The sequence below is a fragment of the Neopelma chrysocephalum genome, unplaced genomic scaffold (assembly GCF_003984885.1).
Source record: "Neopelma chrysocephalum unplaced genomic scaffold, ASM398488v2 Primary Assembly neopelma1_63, whole genome shotgun sequence".
In the NCBI taxonomy this organism is placed as follows: Eukaryota; Metazoa; Chordata; class Aves; order Passeriformes; family Pipridae; genus Neopelma; species Neopelma chrysocephalum.
In genome coordinates, this window is record NW_020897720.1 from 5,441,032 (window position 1) to 5,460,511 (window position 19,480).

General features: G+C 45.3%; 1 protein-coding gene across 3 annotated transcripts in view; it reads right to left on the reverse strand.

Annotated features, from left to right (window-relative positions):
* Window positions 1-19,480, reverse strand: part of HTR4 (5-hydroxytryptamine receptor 4) — a 91,153-nt gene that overhangs the window by 32,196 nt on the left and 39,477 nt on the right. For all 3 annotated transcript variants that reach the window (XR_003534134.1, XM_027682861.1, XM_027682862.1), the window contains exons 3-6: window positions 16,909-17,034; window positions 15,716-15,916; window positions 6,780-6,933; window positions 4,735-5,303 (exon numbers count right to left, since the gene is read on the reverse strand). Coding sequence is in view for 2 of the 3 variants with exons in the window: in XM_027682861.1 (XP_027538662.1) it covers window positions 4,735-5,303; window positions 6,780-6,933; window positions 15,716-15,916; window positions 16,909-17,034 (1,050 nt within the window). In the remaining variant the exon portion in view is untranslated. The remainder of the gene's footprint in view (window positions 1-4,734; window positions 5,304-6,779; window positions 6,934-15,715; window positions 15,917-16,908; window positions 17,035-19,480) is intronic.

The window sequence follows — 19,480 nt, forward strand, 5'->3', positions numbered from 1 at the left end:
CTAATACAGTGCTCTGTGCTGAGCAGTGCAGTTCTGAGAGGAAATAGGGAACACACCAAAGTGACCTCCTTGACCCAAATGTTCCAGAGTTTGTCTACTCTGATAATTGCTCAAATACATTTCACCCAAAGTCATCCTCTTTGCTGTGGCAAAATTTCAAAACTTGTTTTATCCAAGAATTCAAGCGATGCTGACCTGGGTTCCCATCCACTTGTGCAGTACGGGGTTCAATGATTCATGAAGGCACGAGTTTGTTGGTTTGTGTTGAATAAATATCTACGCATGACAAATGATACACAAACAATCTGTTTAAAGGGCAAGACAACATTTTTCAGATGACTCTGGAATTTTTCTTTCAGTCTCGTGGTGCACAGAACCCATGAACACATGGTACAGCCATCCAGAAACTGCATCTATTGCAGTTCATTACTGTACTAATTTTTGCCATACATTAATTGAGTGCTCATTGTAAATTCTCCTATTCACTCATTTTCCAGAATGATTCCTAAGTCTTTTCAGTGAACGATATTCCAAACCATAGGTTATTATAACTATGAATTGCAAATCTTTAAAATTAATTATGCAATTTGTGCTGCAGCCAGAGAAATAAACCTTTGTCTGTTGACATGTGAGTTGCAATCTCAGCCATTGAAAAATGAATTGGGCATGAATTTCAGATTGTACCCACCCCTGCAGATTTCAATTCAACATTTGCACGTGTCTTGACTGAATTCTGATGGTACAGATCAGAATTGAAATAGATGAATATCCAGGGATAAAAATAGGGGTTCTGGCAATTCCTACACTTTCAGAAAGCAAACCTGGAAAACAGGCAAATCAAAATCTTCTGTTGAGGCTGAATATTTAGTTCTTATACACTTTTCCACTGTACACACAGATACTGCTCTAACCAAGATCTGTCTCCTGATGGTTCGTGACATCCTCAAAACACATTTTGCACCATGTCTTGCCCTGTTCAAGGAATGGATGTCTCACACTAGCTGATGGAGAGTTCAAGAACAACACGGGTGACTAACAGGAAATCCTTTCCCCATCTTCTGGTTCATAATTTAGGGATAAAGTGGGGTGGTTGCCATGGCGTTAAGAAAGCTGTAATTACCCTCATATCATGGTCAAGCCACTGTGCAGTCTCTGCTCCCCAGCCCCATCACCACTGGGGCTGTGACTGGCCCCAGCTGTGCTGTAATAAGTCTCTCCCTGCCTGGGTCACCCAGAACATCACGATCTTCACAGACTACTTAAGAATAAATTAAAACAAAAGAAGGGATGAGAACTGCTTCCCTCGTAGTCAAAATCTGTGTGTGGTGAGGGTGTCTGCCTCTTCTCACTGCTGTGTTTTATTGAGCTCTGCTCCTCCTTCCCCCCCCATTCCTAATACAAATGTGAAAAATCCCAAAATGGGAATGTCAGAAAATTTTGACACTAAAGTTATCAGACGAAAAAAAGAAGAAAGGCCTTCCCTGCCTGGAAGGCACTCCCAGGTCAGACACATCCCAGAGCAAGAGCCTCAATTTTGACAGTGACAAACACACTCCTGCACTTGCAAACGCACCAGTGAGATGGGTGTGAGCAAGGACAGAATGGTGCAGAGCTGAAGGAAAGTTCAGATCCTCTCAAGATTGGAAGTGGAGTCAGAAATCCCAGACTTACATTCAACCACTCCTGGCTCCCTCTCAGGATAAATGGCTCATGTCAGCTTAATATAAATAGCAAATCTCTGTGGCTTTTGGGACAGGAACTCTGCCCACAAGGTCTGTCCTTCTTGGCACTGCACCCTCTGCCAGGGTACAAAAAGCAGCTGTAAAATCCCACTTGCACAACCTCCCAGCTGCAGAAGCTCTTGGTTGGGAAGAAACAACTTGAGGTTAGAAAAGAAGTGTGTGAGTCAGGTCCCCAGTGCAGCTCCTCAGTGGGGTCGGTAGGAAGCCAGCCCATACAGGAAGGTTTCAATATTTCAGCTGCTGGGCACAAACCCCCTTGTATTTCAAAGCTAGCAAAGAAATGTATGTTATGTCTTGAGAGAACCTGCCTTACTAAATTTCTCCACCATTCATGCTGGATCCAACCTTTTTGGCATTTAAGAGAGAAGCACTGAAGAAATAAAAAATTCTCAAGTGAGATTAACTATCCACAGACTACAATTAGTTGGTTTGGCTTTAATCCCCATACCTCCACCATCATCAGTGCAGAATCTGCACTGGGAAAAGAAGCCACACTTTTCTCATCAGTTACAAAGCTGAGGAAAACAGAACGTAATTGCTCTCTGAAGTGCTGATGTGCAGAGCTGCCTCCCTCCAGCACACGGAGGGAGGAGGGAATGCAGCAGTGGGAACTGAGTGCTTTCTGCAGGGCTGGAGTGATATGGAAAGGCAGGACATAATCTAAGTCAAGCATGAATATGTTGGAGAGAGTTGACACCCTCTTATCTGTAACAGGACTTGTAAAAGCTGCAAGTGGACAATGCCCTGTGTGGGTTTGGTTCCTACTGAGTCTTTGCAATGGGTGTCATACCTGGATTGGCAGGATTGTCTACACTTCCATGGATAAATTCTATGAGGGAATAGAGGGGTACAAGTGGGAGGGAGAAGCTGGAAAAGAGGAAAGCGTGCTGTCAGCTCCATAGTGGGATCCACTATTTCCTGCAGTGCACCAGAGCCTCCCCAGGTGGCCAGGATGGCTGAGACCATTGGCACCCCTGGGTTTAGAAGAAACTCCTCACATTTGCTTTGGCCACCACAGGGACATCAACGTGTTTAAAAAGTCTCAAAATGAGGATTTTGTCAGCTTAGGAACACTCAGCAGAGAATGAAGGAAACCAGCAGCAGCTCAGCCCTCCTGGAGGTGTTCAGAGACTGCTTGATCACTCTCTCTGGAGCCCAACTCTGCTGGCCTGAGCTTTCCTGTTCCCAGGACAAAGGCAAGAAAGTGAAGTCTCACAGAGAGGTAACAGTGCAAAAGCAATGAGACAACTTGGAGGCATGAGGAGTCACTGGCATTGCCATCTGCAACACTCAGACATCAAACGCCTGCACAGACCGAAGCAATTCAGCTTCTGGGCTGACGTGCTCCCTGCCCTCTACATCTCCAGCCCTCACAGGAGAGAGGCTGCGTGCCCTCTCTCTGCTTTGTCTACTTAGCAAAAACCATCCTCTTGCTGTGTTTGCCATCCAAAAGAGACACCACTCTCTCCTTCTCTGTGCCTAAGCCACTGTGCTGGTCCCTGCATCCACTGGGTGCAGTCCTGAGAGCACAGAGCTACCCTGGTGAACCAGGGATGGGAGCAAGAGCTCTCTTTCCCTGCAGAGATGTGTTTTCAGCCTTCACACCAGCAGCTTCCCAGCCAGGGGGACCGGCTCACTCGCTGTGGGATGGAGAGCTGTCCCCAACAAGGGCTGCTCTCTCACTCCTTACTGCAGCAGAGGAGCATCTGACAGAAATACAGGCTGAGCATGGCACAGTGCCACATATCCATCACTGACAGAGAGCTCTGGGACCATGGGATCATGGTCACCAAACAGTTTTTAATCAGCAGGAGATAAATACATTGTAATGTCCTTCATGACTTAGAAAGCTTGAGAGGTCTGTCTCAAGGTTGTGACAAGCCCTGCCACATCCCCCATCCATTATATGGCTCAGGACTCTTTCTAAAACTTCAGAGATCACTGCAGAAGCGAGCTTGGGCAAACCAGCAGATGAGACCCAGCTGGGAAGTGCTCTGTGTCTGATTTAGTCTCCGGGAGGGTTCAGCTCTGAACACTAAGACAGTTACCAAGTCCTTATCCGAGTGTGAAGACTCAAGTACCCATCTACCAAAGAACAAAATCTCCTCTAGACAGCGGTATAGAAACACCTCTGGTTCTATTCAGAGACTGCAGTTTGTTCTGATATTACAGGAGTTAACTGTACTTCCCTCCCTTCCTCCTGTGCTCTGCCTCCCACCTCTGTGCTCAGTGGGAAGGCAGCAGTGTCCCATCCCAGAGAGTCCTCCAAGCCCCTCTGTACCCACCCAGTGCACAGCCCACACACTCTGCTCTTGCAGTGAACACACTGAGGTAGTCAGAGAAGGGAGGGGTTCAAATTCACTGGAACCCCAAACTACCAACCCTCAGGACTGTGTACCATGGCCCACACAAGGCACCCTGAGCTCCTGCAGGGCTGCGTGGGCTGGGGCTGAGCTACAGTAAAAAGCATTTTCCAAGCTGCTAAGACAAAGTGGTAACACCCCTCCTTGCAGTGAGCCATGGAATGAATGGCTCACAGTCATGGTGCTTGCAGAAGTTCATCCTTTGCCTTTTATCAGTTCAGAGGACGCAGCAGTGGCTGGAGGGCCTACAAAGGCAGAACCTGAGAAGGGACTATAGGAGGGGTTGTGATCCCTTTCCTAGAGAAGATGGAGTAGGCAGCCTCCCCAAGGTGCTCCATGTAGGGTCAAGTTTTCCCCTCTGACAAAACACCACCACCAAAACGCACCCACGACTCCTGCATTCTCCCAACTCTTTCCTGAGCACACCCCTGGAGAAAGTGCACACGCCAGCACCTGTTATCTACAAACCCAGATTGTCTGAGCACCATAAGGATTTCTCTTGCCCCCTCCCTTTCTAAACATTTAATCGATCAAGATGTTTCAAAGCAAAACCAATTGAGTACAAAAACTCTGGAAAAATCCTCTTTCTAGTGACTCCAGGCATCTTGCAGCATCCAAAAAACACTCACCTTAGCACGTGCGTCGATCCATTTATCGTGGTGGTGGAACAGGGCACCGTCTGCCCCAGGATGGAAGGTCTTCGGTATCGCTCATCCCCACAGCACAGGATGATGAGGAAGGCACGTCTGAAAGACTTGTTCAGGAAGGCGTAGAGGAAAGGGTTCAACCCTGAATTGATATAGCCCAGCCACAGGAAAGCCGTCCACAGCTTCCCCGGCACCGTGTAGTTTATGAAAGGGTCCACTATGTTTGTGACAAAGAAGGGGGCCCAGCACAGGCAGAAGCACCCCATGATGATGCACAGGGTCTTGGCAGCTTTGGTCTCAGTCTTCATGCGGTGGGTGCTGTGCTGGTCCGGGGGGTGCTGCCGGCCGTCCGTGGGGGCCCCTGCGCGCTGCAGCACCTGGATCTGCCGGGCGTGCTCCCGCGCCGTGATGTAGATGCGGTAGTAGGCCAGCACCATCAGGAAGAAGGGGATGTAGAAGGCCACCACGGAGCAGGTAATGGCGTATGGCTTGTTGACCATGAATATGCAGTAGGTGGAGTTGGAAGCCTTGTTGAACTGTCTTTGCTGAATCTGGGGTGGCAGGAGGAAGGACAAGGAGAAGGAAAAAGTAAAGAATTTAGAATCATGGAATCACGGAATCAGAGAATGGTTTGGGTTGGAAGGGACCTTATAGATCATCCAGTTCCAATCCCCCTGCCTTGGGGACACCTTCCACTAGACCAGGTTGCTCCAAGCATCATCCAACCTGGCCTTGAACGCTTTCAGGGACGGGGCAGCCACAGCTGTCCCAGTTCTGTACCACCCTCCCAGCAAAGAATTTCTTCCTAACATCTAATCTAAACCCACTCTCTGTCAATTTGAAGCCATTCCCCCTTGTCCTGTCACTACATGCTCTTGTTTATTCTAACAAGAGAATAATCCTTTCTCCTCTTTAAAACTATAATATCAAAATTGTTTAATTGGGCATGTAAGGAAGTTTACCTGAAGTAAACACCAGTTGGTGTTGGAACCCTGCACTCCCTCTTAACATGCAGCTACTGGTATCTGTGAACACCAGCAAGTTAGAAGGAAGGGCAGGGCTTGCACTGGCGTTCAGAAAAGCTGGTACAGACAGCTGGGTGCCTTTTCTGGAAAGGTGGGATAAGACATCAGTGAACGAAATCAGATACCTAACATGGCTTGTAAAATAAGCAAAATGCACCTCCCTTTCCTACCAGCTGCCCATCCTAAAGGTGCTTGATGGGAAGCAATTTTGGTTTTGTCACCTCGTGACAGCAGCTTGCACCTGTTATTCTCCATGAGCCAAAAAGTATTCATAGGTCCTTGACTTGGCAGAGAAGGTGCCACATCTCTTTAAACAAGCTCTTCTAAATAAGGTGTTTTCACAGTTTACCATTTTTAATTCCTACAACTCTACATTGGAAGAAGAGCAGATTTGCAACTCAAATCCTTTCTCTGTAGAGAGGAACCTGCAAGTGAAGCCATACTGCAGTGGGGAAAATTGACTCCTGCTGGAATTACTTACACAGGTCTTCTTCTTACTTCATCTTCTTCCCCTGCTGAGGCTCACACCAACACAGGGAATATTGGCAGGACTGGCCTCAAGCACTATCCCTTCTGGGGCAGTCTGGGATTCCTGGCTCTCCATACATCCCTTGCACAGCAAGGAGGGACCCCTGGGTTGCGATGGCAGTGGCCAGAACTTCCTGAGAGCTGCAAAGGCCAGGGGGAACCAAGGACTCCTGAGGTGTTTGTCAGGAGCCAGCTGGGGCTTGGCATGTTTTCAAGGGACTACTCACTGAACTGATTTGTAGAGGTGGGTAAAATCTTCTCCCAGAGTCACCACTGTCCCTGTGTCAGTCCTTTCAGACAGAGTCATTTCAAAGCCCCTTAAGGATTCTCCTCCAAAGACACAGCAGCCCCTCTGCATTGATAACAAGGTTTCTCCTTCAGCTTCCTTTTCCCTCCTTATTCTGAATATTGCTTTTTAAAGAAGAATACACAGTACCAAAGACATCTGAATGGTGTATCTCCTTAGCTACTCACCAGATCAATGATGCCAATGCTATTCCAGCCTTGCATGATAGGGAGGAAAGAAATAAATGTTGGGATTACCCAGCACCCTCCAAGCATTACAGCGATGCGCAGCGGGGTCATCTTGTTCCTGTACACCAGAGGCTGGCAGCAGATAGCATAGTACCTGCAAGGAGAAAAAGGAGAGAGCCACTGTCATCAAAAGAGCCTTCCAAGTTTTCTAAAAATAGAATTGTAAAGCCTTTTCTCCAGCTTCTTTCTCCTGTCTTTCAAAACAGAGGAAAAAAGGAGTCTATAGCCTATTTCTGTTGATTCCCTCTTACACAAGGAATTCAGGAAATTTCCACAGCATGAGTAAAATAAGGTTTCAGAGTGACTTACAAGGAAAAAGCAGTGTTTTCTGTTTTCCAGCCAGGGAAAATGAAGCACAGGTTAATGCTGTGGTTTGTCTGAGATTGCAGGGCAAGGGAGTGAGTCCATACTCAGCCCCCCTCGCTCCCTGCACTGAGTCACTGAGTCCTCACCCTCCGTACTGCGATGGAGGAATTTCCCCTCCTTCCACTCAGCCTTGACTGAGCCAGTGTTGGGGCTTTCCTAACTGCAATGGACATTTATTTTGACAAGGCTTTAAAAGCTGTTACTGCAAAGTCTTTCAAAGCTGTGAAAATGTCAGTAAAATGAAATGTGTTTTTCCATAACCAAGCTCCCTTTCTGCCTCCCAGAAATCTACCTCTTGTCTGGCTGGGCTTTAACCTTCTGCCACAAGGACAGGGAAATATCTGCATGGGGCTTCTACTCTTTGCATCATCGGGGGATGTGCCTTGCACTCTCCTTCCTCCTCCAGATCCATTCATATTCAAAGTACAACAGGTCCCTCCTCCTAAAATAACAACTAGCTATGAACTAAAAATGTTTTCTGAAAGAGGTAAGAAACCAACTCTTCTGTTTGTTTGGTTCCTGGGCCACCCACCTGCAGGTGGATTTCTGCATCAGGAAGGTGCAGCAAACCTAAAACTGTAAATGTCTTTGCTCTAAAAATCTTATATATTAATAAGCACAGTAGATCAGCAAATATCATCCTGTTGCAGACTTTTGGTGGTCCTGACCAGACAGTCTCTCTCAGGTTCCCAATGAAATATTTTTTGATATTTAGATTTTTGATGTCCCCAGACCTGCCACAGGACTTGGGTCCAGAGACACAAGATGAGCCCACAAATTCTCAGACTTTCTAAATAACTAAATATGTCACTCAGCTCCGTGCCAGAGGAACACATCTTCTTAGCAGATGAATAATGATCGTCCCAGAGATGATCATCATCTCAACACAAGGGAGCTATATCTGGCATATGTAATTGTTTATTATCTGAAAGTCACCTACTGGAAAATATATTTTTCACATTTGGGAAGCAGAAAAATGATACAACATGGTGCCTCATAGGATACAAGCCCTGCATTGAGGAAGTAGCCACAGTTTCAATAACTGTTTCTAAAGGGAATGAACGATCTGTCAGAGATGTTTTTTTGAGTCAAGCCTCAACATAAGGTATAATGTGTATATAGAGGGAGGCTCACTGCTCAATGGCCATAAAAGTCAATTTTATGAGGTCAGTAGAATCATGAATTAGAGAAATTAAATTAACCGCACACTAACTATGGACTATGAACCTCAGGAAATGCCTGTGAGATTTTCTAAGTGTAGCAGCACATTAAAATAAGACATGTGAATGCACACATACAGTTTATGTGTGTTTATTAGAGAGGTGCCCTTTGAGATGTGCAATTTATTTAATTAAGATTTGAGTGGGAACCAAGAGTTTTGTCCTAAACAGGCACAAAAATACAAGAATTTCCATTTTTTTCTGAGACTTTTTTTTTTAAAGTCATGTGGAGTCACCTGACTTGCTTTATTTTGATAAAATCAGGTGATATGTTCCACACAAAGGGTTGAAATAATATCAAAGTGTCAAAAGAAAACATTTTTTTAAAGTCACTTTGAAACAAGAGTCGAAGTGTCACAGGGGAAAAATGTTGAAACAAGCATTCAACTATTGCAATTTGATAATTCCTACATTCTCCTCTGGTTTCGTGCGTGCATGAAAATCAGCCTGTTCCTCTGAAAAGTTTCACTTCCAAAGAAATGGTGTGTTTGACAGGAACTGTTCTTTTAGATCAGTGGGTGAAATGTTCTTCTCGTGGAACTTGGCTACGGCAGCCAGTGAGGCTCATCCCTCACATCCCTCCCATGGGGGACAGAGAGGCTGGATAATTTACAGGATTTAGTTTTGGAGCTTGACTTCACTGGCTCATGAGCTCGAAGATTTCCAAATTAAACTGGGCACAGCCCTGAGTGACCTCACTGAAGGAAGATGTGTTTGAGTTTGGCCCTGTATTGAGAAGAGGGGCTGGAGCAGAGACCTCCAGAGGTCCTTTCCAACCTACATTTTTCTGAGTCTATCAGACAGTGAGGACCGTTATGGTCAGATTACAATATCTAAATGATTTCAGAGGATAGAATAAACCTTTCCTTTGTTCCTGGGATAAGGACCCTCCCAATAAAAGCCACAATGTGTTTGTGTGACCTTGCCCTCTGTCACTGCAGCTTATTGCATTTGGATTTCCCCCTGCACCCCTGATTTCCTTTTCCCAGGAAATAAACCGACCTTTGAATTCAAACAGGTATTTTCAGCAATGTTTATTAGGACAGATGGTGCTTCCCTTGGCATTACGTGCAGCTGCTCCTCTCTCAACACAAGGGAATTACATCTGGCATATTTAATTGTTTATTATCTGAAAGTCACCTACTGGAAAGTGCTGCCCAGCGCTGGACATCAAAGGCAAGTTATTGCAAGTCACAAGATACTCCATTTATTTGCAGAAAGGGCAAAAGAAGAAATCCAATAAAAGGATAAGAACAGCCAAGACGCCAGTTACCCTTTCACAAGTTGGATAAGCAAACAGAAAAGGAAAACCACAATACATTGCTAATTAACTACAGCAGGAAAACAATTCTTCCAGGCAGTTTGAGTTATCACATTTCTGTACCTCTCTCTCTTCTGCAGCTGACAGCCTTACACTGAATTGTTCATGCTATTAAAGGCCATTAGAGTAAAAATTATGCCTGTAAAAATGACATCTTAAGCTCTCATATTTCTTCCCTCCCAGTGATTCAGCAGCAATTTTCCTCCACTTACATGTCAAAAGATTTTATTTTATTTCATTTTTGCTAGTGCTGCTATCAGAGCTTCCCTGTGTTCAGCAAGTGTCACTGTTAGGGGTAACAAGGTGCCGTGATCGGAGTGTGGGTGACAATTTTGCTGATGGGGAGGGAGGCAGAGAAGGACAACGTCCAGCAGGATTTTCCTCCAACAGCCCGGGGAGTTGGATAATAAACATCTTTGTATGCCAACAGAAGTCTCTGAAGTCACAACAGTTTTTGCAGTTGCTAGTGATTTGATGTATGTGATGGCTTGAGCATTTAAGCAGCTATTTATTCACTGGGAGAAAAGTAATTATGACTTTAGGATTATCAATAGTTTCAGTCAAAGGCTGAAATAAAGATATACTCTATATTTCTGCTTCCTTTCAAGCCAAAGCTGTTTTCCTGAGCTCATAAAGAATATCTATTATGTGTTGGTATGACAGTGTGATGGATGAATATAAAATGCAATACATACACATGATTAAATACAATCTCCAGGTTCAATTAAATATTAATTCTTACTATTATCAGTCAAGACCCATGTTTCTGCAGTTCCTTCAAAATGTTAACTTCCTTGTTACCTACAGTAGAGTGGATGATGTGAAACACATCCTCTCCTTTGCCTCTGCAATGACATTCTTTGCTGAAGGGGAAATACAAGAATCCCTTCCTGGAGCTGTGGATCTTCCAAGCAGCACCATGAAGCAAAGGTTATTATAATACTTTTCCTTTCCTCTATCAGACATTTGCCACAGGAATGAATCAAGTGCTAACATTTCACAGATGCCTTAAAAGAAGAAATCCATGGCTCCGATGGCTTTACTTATGGCTCTCATGGCCACTGCAGATATCACAGAATCATAGAATCACAGGGCAGAAACCTTGGAAGGGACCTTAAAGACCATCCTGCCATGGGCAGGGACTCCTTCCCTTAGTACAAGTTGCTCCTGGAAGCACCTTCCATCCTGGCCTTGAACATTTCCAGGGATGGGGCAGCCACAGCTTCTCTGGGCAACTTGTGCCTCACCAGCCTGAGGGGAAGTATTTTTTTCTAATATCTAAACCAAACCTCCTCTGTGTCAGTTTGAAGCCATTCCCCCTTGTCCTGTCACTCCAGGCCCTTGTAAACAGTCTCTCTCCATCTTTTTTGTAGGTTCCCTCCAGGCCACAATTAGAAACAGCACTGCAGTCCAACACACTGGTGACCTGGATCTGACTGACAGCAGCATAATTCAGCTGTGGTCCATAGCAAGGATGGTTATTTATTTATCCAAGCGCCTCCCCAATCCCATGTCAGTGGAAAAGCTGCCCTGGGCACCTCTCCAGAGAGCAGTCTTGGAGCGGTCAGATTCTGCCTCAGGATCAGTGATGCTCCAACCACAACACCGCTCTTTCTTTGCCTTCTGGACATTACAGAAATATAATTACTGAGCTGCATTAGATAATTCCTTGCCCTGGGAGAAAAATTTAAGTATCTCCCTGGTTTGCAGTGCAATTTTGTTTGAGCTACGGGCATGTAGACACTACCCTGCAAGAAGCTCTTCAGATATCACAGACAGACAAATACGCCCCCACTTTTACTAAACAGACTGGCTCTGGGGGTGGCCCACATTTAAAACCATTTGGTGTCATGTGTATATATAAAATTATATACATACCATATGCTATATCATCACTGGGACCAAAAGGAGCTTAAGAACATTTACTGAACACTCATACTGAATATTAGTTTACCCTCCTTAAATAACCTAGGAAAAAGAAGACAAAAGAATGGGAAGACTGTGGGTGCTATTGGCTCTCTCCCAAAGTTATGGTACAACAGCCATGCCCACACAGGCATCCAGACTGGGACAGAGTCTTCAGCTGAACCCTGACCAAGTGACGAACCCAAGGAGCCACGATCTCAATTTATTTGTGCCTGTGTGAAATTAAAACAGCACTACTGGTGTTGCTGATATTTCAGTGAAACCAGGTTCTGGCCTCTGTACAGCCACATTTTAACATTTTTTTGGAAAGAACAGCTCTTTCTATTTTCCTTTTTCCCACAGAGCAAATAAGCTTTGGGCTCTCACTGTGCCAAATAAAACAAAGTTATGCACCACCGGTCCAGAAAAAGAAAATGTCCTAAAATGATTATATCTAACAAAATTAAATTCTTATTAGAAAAACAACGGCCTGCTGGTGTTGAGATAATTACACTGAGAAAAATGCTAAAGAGAACAGTTAATTGGAACTGGATAAATTTAGCCAGGAATACAAACAAACGTATGTTGCCAAATGGAGACAGAGGACTCCTCCATGGTCCCTGTGTGGCTGGTGTGTGTGGAGGGTTATTGGCAGCAACAGTGGCAAAATAAATTACCAGATTTCTAGAGGGTTTGTAAAGATTAATAAAGGACAGTGCATCCCTCAGATTGTGCCATGGCCATCTGCTCTGGTATTTTTCTTAATGCTCTCAGACCTGAATTCCGCAAACCCTGGGTTAGTTTTCTGGCCAACAGGGATAACTCTGCAGTTACGTGTCACCTCTCACAGCCTCACGGACAGTCCCCATGTGCCCGGGCTCAGCCCCTTCCCGTGCTGCCTCTCTGTTCCTCCACCTGAGCATCTGGGAGCTGCACAAGATCGGATGCCTTTTTACCCAAACAGGCACAGGGATTTATAGTCTCAGAACTTTAGCTGGAATTTGTGTCAGATAATCAGATTGCCAACTGCCTAATCGTTACTTACTGACAGCTATTTAAAGCCTAATAAGTCTCCCCACTAACAACCTCCCTGTCCCCCTGGACAGCCAGCAGATGTTCTGCTGGCACAGCTGCTTCTCCCTGACCTGGAAAAAGATGTTGTGCTCCCAACCTTAAGCCCCACCATGGCCTGGGCATCCTTTGGGGAGCAAATGGCTCTTGGGAATGGTCCTATGCAGGGCTAAGAGTTGGACTCAATGAGCCTTGTGGGTCCCTTCCAACTCAGCATATTCTGTGATTCTATGAAATCAATCCCTTGTGCCTTGTCTGTGACACGGTGCAAAAGAGATGAGCATGGAGTGATGTGCTGGAGCCCTGGGAACAGGAGGAACAGGCACAGCAGGCAAAGGGAGTGACCACCCCATGCCCCTGGATGTGCTCCTCTGACCATGCTCCTTTCCCCCGGCACAGGGAGAGGGCTCCTTCTGCACAGGGACTGCCACTGCAGAGCATCGGGGCTTGGGAGTCTCTGAAACATCATCTCTCTCAAGGGATTGTGCTAATTTGATGTCTGAACAGTACATTAATGTTAATTAATGTTTGTAAATGGCACAACAAGCATCTGTCACTCTGGTGCTCCAACACTCTTTGGATACATCTGCTTTGCTTTAGCCCTTATTTAGCAGTGATTATGGGGGATGTTTGAATTCCGGTAAGACGAGCGTTGGATGTACAAACACACACAGTCAGGGCTGGTTTGTCGTGTGCAAATGTTTGGAACACACCAGGCAAACAGTGCCCAGCAGAGACACGGTCTTTGGGGGAAGCTTCCCAGGCTGGGATACAGCCAGGGGGGTAGATGAAGCAGAGAGCCCAACACTGACATTTTTGTTTCTCTGTTTGTTTCTCTGTTGCTCCCCCCTCCCACCCAAGACTTCGAGAAGTAACTGTATTGCAAATTGTACTGCAAATATTGGAGAAGAAAATTGCCTTTCCTGACAGGTTAACTGTATTGGAGACTATCAGAGCTTCTTGGTCTGCTTATATGCAGCGCAATTATTTTTATTGCACAGGCACAAAGAATGGACGTATATGCATAAAACATGCAATAAATAAATAATTCAAGGGTAAATCTTTCTATTATATTAGAATATCAAAGAGATGATGAAAGAGCATAACACAGTGGCTGCAAACTCTGGATTCAGTGAGCCCTGAGATACCCCTGCTACCTTGGAAAAACCCTTTTTCAGCTGAGACTGAAAGCGGCTCTAAGTCTCTGCAGTACTTGGCTCCCTGAGCAGTAAAATCAGTTTATCCTGTGGTGATTTCTCCAGATTTTCTCAAATGCCTTTGAGAATTAAAGCTGGAATGCTGCCTTGTTTCTTTCTTTTCCAGAAGCAGCAGTGGAAATAGATACAAGATATTATCAGATAAAAGTATTTTCAAGCAACACTTTGTGAAAATGTTAAAGGGAACGACTTCCAAACTGAGTCCTGAGGATTAGATTAATCACCCCTTTTTCTCAAAAAACCCCTCAAAACTCACAGTTGTATGCCCTGAAACAAAACAGAAGGCAGGAAATAGATGAATCACTGAAAAAATACCAACTAGAACCAGCACACTGCCATAAAGTCTGAATGAACACGGGGGCAACAGCCAGCAAAAATTAAATCAAACCCTGTGAAGGAAGCAGAGCTGCCAGTGCTCCTCCAGCTGCCAGGACCAGAGAAGCACTGGGGTTGGAGAACAGATCAGTGATGGGCTGAGTCATCCTTCCCTTCACAGAAACCTAGTCATTCATCTATCTGTTCTGCTCTTCTTGGGGCCACCCACTTCTACCTCCTCATCTATTCCGTCCTCTTAGCACTTTTTGGGTTCTTACTGAGGAAAAAAACAACCCCAAAACAACTAAAAAGTGTGGAAGAAATTGAAGTTTCTACCAGCAACCTTTAAAGCCCAGGTCTAGGGTCTGTATCCCTAATGCATTAACTCTGAGCCACACATTCTGATTACCAAGGCTGTCCCGACCCCTTTGCCACCCCAGACAAGGCTGTCTCAGGATGATGGACCAGTGGGTACAGGCAGCAGGAGCAGGAGCTCGTGACGTGGTGGGGGTCTGCAAGAGGGCAGGAGAAACGGGACAGCCTCCTTTCTGTGCACCCCACATGGGACGTTCCTCATCCCCTGCAGGTGTTGGAGATCAGGGGGTGAAATAACATTTTCCCTTCATGTCCCCTTCTCTACACAACCCCCTGTAGCTAATTAAGAGCCTGGAGAATCAAAGTCCAACGTTTTATAGAGCAAGGTCACATCCAGAGCACAGTGCCCAACATCTGCTTTCCTGGTAATTGGCTCAAAGTGGCAATTTGTCAACATTTTTGAGATAACAAGCTTCCTATTTGTGTTCCAGCCATCTAAACGTCGAGATAAGGGAAGAAGCCGTAGCTGTTTGACGTCAGCTTTTCTCTGGATACAAAACTGCCCGTGCTGGTGCCCCCTCTCCCACCACAGAGCTGTGCTGCCCATCAATGGGAGGTTAATCAACTATCTTTTGAAGTCTGGCTCCGCACAGACTCTCTGGATGAAAGATGCTCTTTAAATATCAGTTGTCACAATGATGAGAATGATTACAGTTATTTCAGCCATATTAGTAATACTAAGTAACAGTATTTTTAACGGTATTGAAATCCCCACACAGAACTCAAACAAAAGCTCTAAATATTGTTAGAATAGCTGGTCAGAATGCTTTCTACTAACTATTTATCTTGTGAAAAATTCTTGCTATTCTGTGTGGGAAGTTCTGCCCTTTGCCCTGGAAAACTGCAGACAACAGTAAAAGGGAAACCAAGCCCCTAGCTTGATCTCAGCATATATCTCATTCCTTTCCAAGTTTTTCTGCACTCACCAGGATTCAGACAGCTCTCTCCAAAATCAGCCACTGAGAGAGATTTGTTGCTCTCTGGTGCCCGGCAGGTTCATCTTTGCCCTTTGGCTACTCCAGATAACCAAAGGCACTGCAGAGAACTAAAGCACTACAACTATTCCCTGAGCTCTCCCGTTTGTACCTGTCCAGCGAGATACAGCACAGGTGCAGGATTGACGCCGTGGTGAGCAGGACATCGAGAGACGTCCGGACCAGGCAGAACATCTCTCCATAGATCCAGTTGTCCTGAACCAACTCAATGGCTCCGAAGGGCATCACCAGCACTGACACCAGCAGGTCCGCAAAGGCAAGGGAAACAATGAAATAATTGGTCTTGATTTTCCTGTAAGACAGATCACAAAATTAGAGTGGGATAACTTCAGCGCAGCAGCTGAAGATTTGATCTGCACTGAGATTTCAGACAGAGTTTGGGCCTAATTTGCTCCATCACACTAAAAGGTCATCTCTAACATGCTCCTCACTTTATACAGTCGCCCCTACGTTGTTGCTGGTCTTTACAGCTAAATATCCACCATGTTCTCTTTTTAAACACATCTTTCTGCTCACACAGAGAAGGCAAATAGATGCTCACAGGTCTCTGCATGTGGCTCAGCCTCACAGCTTGCACTGGAGTTTGGGGTGGAAGAGGGGGATTTTATTTTAACTTGTAAATTGATAAAATCCTTCCAGAAAGCACTGAGAATAATCTAGACTGAAGCTGTAATTTTAACTTGAAGAGTACTTTTTAAATCACAACAATAAAATAGAATTAAATCCATTAAAAATCCCACGCAGAACATGAACAGAGGCTGTTAAATACCTCACTCTGCTCCTGAGGCTGGTCTGACAATTCCCAGGGTTAGCAGCAACCTTGAAACAGGAAAACAGGAATTTTGTCTGTGACCCCCCGCAAAATCATGGGCAACATTTGCCAAGCTGAGGCAGTGCAGTACAACTGCAACTGGACCTTGATCTTCATAGTTTTCTGATGGGCGTGTTGGGAACTATGAGATGGAAAAAAGGGGTAGAGGCCAACCTGCTTCTCCAAGGAATTGCTGCTTAGCACTGTTTCCGCTGATTTATCTGGTTTTCTACACTGAGAATGTTAAAAATGTCAAAGATGGATACTAAAATGATCCCACCACCACGGTGCAAGTGCGAGGGGGGATGTGCGAGGCCAGTGTGAGTCTGACGCTGCCGTGGTGCAATGAACGGCCAGACACCCTTTGTCATCGCAGTTTATGCCCTCAGCTGCAGGCACAGGACGTTTTAGGTGGGGGATTTCCCCGTTCCTCCCCGTGGGAGGGCAGGTGGTGGCCGGCTGGGTGGGCTCACCTGAGCTGCCTGTCCCGGCACACGGCCACCATCACCAGCAGGTTCCCCAGGATGGCCATCAGAATGACGGCGGAGATGAAGGTGAGCAGCACGATCTTCTCCGCTATGCCGAAGCCCTCACTCGAACTGGGGAACACACAGAGATAAAAGAGAAAAGAAAAGAAGCTGCAGCAGCGCTGGGAGGGGGTGGCCCAGGCGGTGCCAGCCACAGGCACCGGTGTTGGTGAGGGTGAGAGCAGCCTCCCACACCTGTCACAGCGAGACCTTCCCACCAAGATCCTGAGCAAAAAGCATTTCTATCCATGTCCATTTCTATTCATTTCCATCCATCAGCACAAAGGCTACAGGTGGAGGATGCCTGCAGTGCCCACAGCTCCCAGAGCTGGATGAGCCACCACAGTGGAGGAGCCCATTTATGAGATATGGAGTGAGCTGTGCCTGATTTTTGGCAGTTCAATTCAGAGCCTCTGGACAAGAATGTTTTCATTCTCTTTTTACCCCAATAAATAATGATATTTTCCATGCAGAAGTATTCTGGTTTTCTTTTCTTTTGTTTTTCCATTTTTGTCCCCAAGGTCTTAGTATCATAGCATCACAAAATAGTTTGGCTTGGGAGGGACCTTAAAGACCATCTCGTTCCACCCCCTGCCATGGGCAGGGACACCTTCCATTAGACCAGGTTGCTCCAAGCCCTGTCCAACTCGGCCTTGAACACTTCCAAGGATGGGGCAGCCACATCTTCTCTGGGCAACTTGTGCCAGGGCCTCACCACCCTCACAGGGAAAAATTTATTCTATATATCTGACCTGAATTTCCTCTCTTTCAGTTTTAACCCATCGCTTCTTCTTCTGTCACTACAGTTCCTGAGTTGATAGGACAAGAACTACTGGGTTCAAACTTTCCTCAAGTAAGCATTTTACATCTTAAATTTTGAAATCTTCTACATAATATTTTCCCTTGTTCTCTCCTCCCTTCACTCTGCCACAAAAGAAGAGGCAGCCCGGCACCTTTTTTTTCTCTTTTTCACTTGGTAACTTTTCCAGAAGGGAAAGGAAATAAAATGTTTTACCAGTGCATGCCCAATTTCCCCCTGCCCTGAGATCGAAAATTTCTTTCAGTTAATGAAGAAAAGAAAAAGGAAGAATAACATTAAAACACATATTTTAAGTCTGCGTTTCTAGAAATAGTTTGCTAAATGTTTCAAAGAAATTACTGGTGGAGTTTTTTTCAGAGCCTGCAAAGCAGGAAGGTAATACTCAGCATGCAATAAAAAGTGTCCAATTCCTCATAAAATTGGTTTTATTACAAACGTTTGAGTCACTTTCCCCTTAAAACTATTTGTAATTATGTATTCAGAATGAAATGCATCCTAGACCTTCATCTGCTTGTGTAACTTTCCCCATTACATTACCCAGGTGAGAATGGGTGTTTGTTCGTCTTATCAAGTGTGGCTAGAAATAAACTGGCATTAAGAGCAGCACTTGACACTAATTCAGCAGGGAAATTTCTTCTCAGCGTACGGAGCTGATATTCGACACCCAGGATTAATGTTGAGAGATTGTTCAGGTAATTGAAAAATTGAACTGTTATTCTGTTTTACTTTAACTGCCTCTGGGGTCACTTTTTATTTACTAAATAACATTCCAGGCTTTTACACTTTATCTCACTGAATTCTCCTGATCTGGGCAAAGCTAAAAATAATTAGAGACTGCTGAAGTTCTGCCTGTGCCATGTTAAGAAGGTTCTAGAGAATGACTTTACCCTGAGCCTGCATTGCAGAACACCCACGTAATCACAATCCCCATTTCTGTCCCTAAAAGCCACTCAGAGTATGACTTTTCCTCCCACTGCCAGTTGCCCCAGTGGGGCAGACTGCAGCCTGCTGATGTTGGATTCTTCATATGGAATATGAATAATATCGTAGGAATTCCTTATTTTTTGATGTTTTACAAGGCAGTACATCACTGGGTATAGGTTCATCCAGGTAGGTGAGGATGTTTATGAGCAAAAAAAAGAAGAGGAAAGGAGAGGCCCTGGATTCACACCAGTTTCACAGAAAAACCCAGCACTATGCAGGTATGTGCAGGATCCAAACCATGTGCAATTATATGGGTATAATAAGAAAGAGAATCATAGAATATCCTGAGTTGGAAGGGACCCACAAGGATCATGGAAGGTCAGCTCCTGTCCCTGCACAGAACAGCCCCAAGAATCCCACCATGTGCCTGACAGCATTGTCCAAGCACTTTTAACTGTCAGGCTCTGTCAGGCTTTCTCACCTGTGAGAGCACAGGCATCTTTTAATTCCAGATAATCTCCTGTGTTAAAACTAAGAGCTTAATAAAGGTCACGTAGAGTGGACAGTTGGATGTATCCCACCTCTCTACAAGGTTGTCACCCAACAGAACTGGCCACTGGTCACACAGCTGCTCCTGGAATAGGATGTCACTCCTTCCCCTCTCTAGAAATCACTCTCTCTCTCTCCCATCCATCTCCACATACATCTGATCTGAAAGACCTCATTTTCCTCAGTCCTTCACTGGAGGTTTGGGGAGGGAGGAAGATGGGAGCT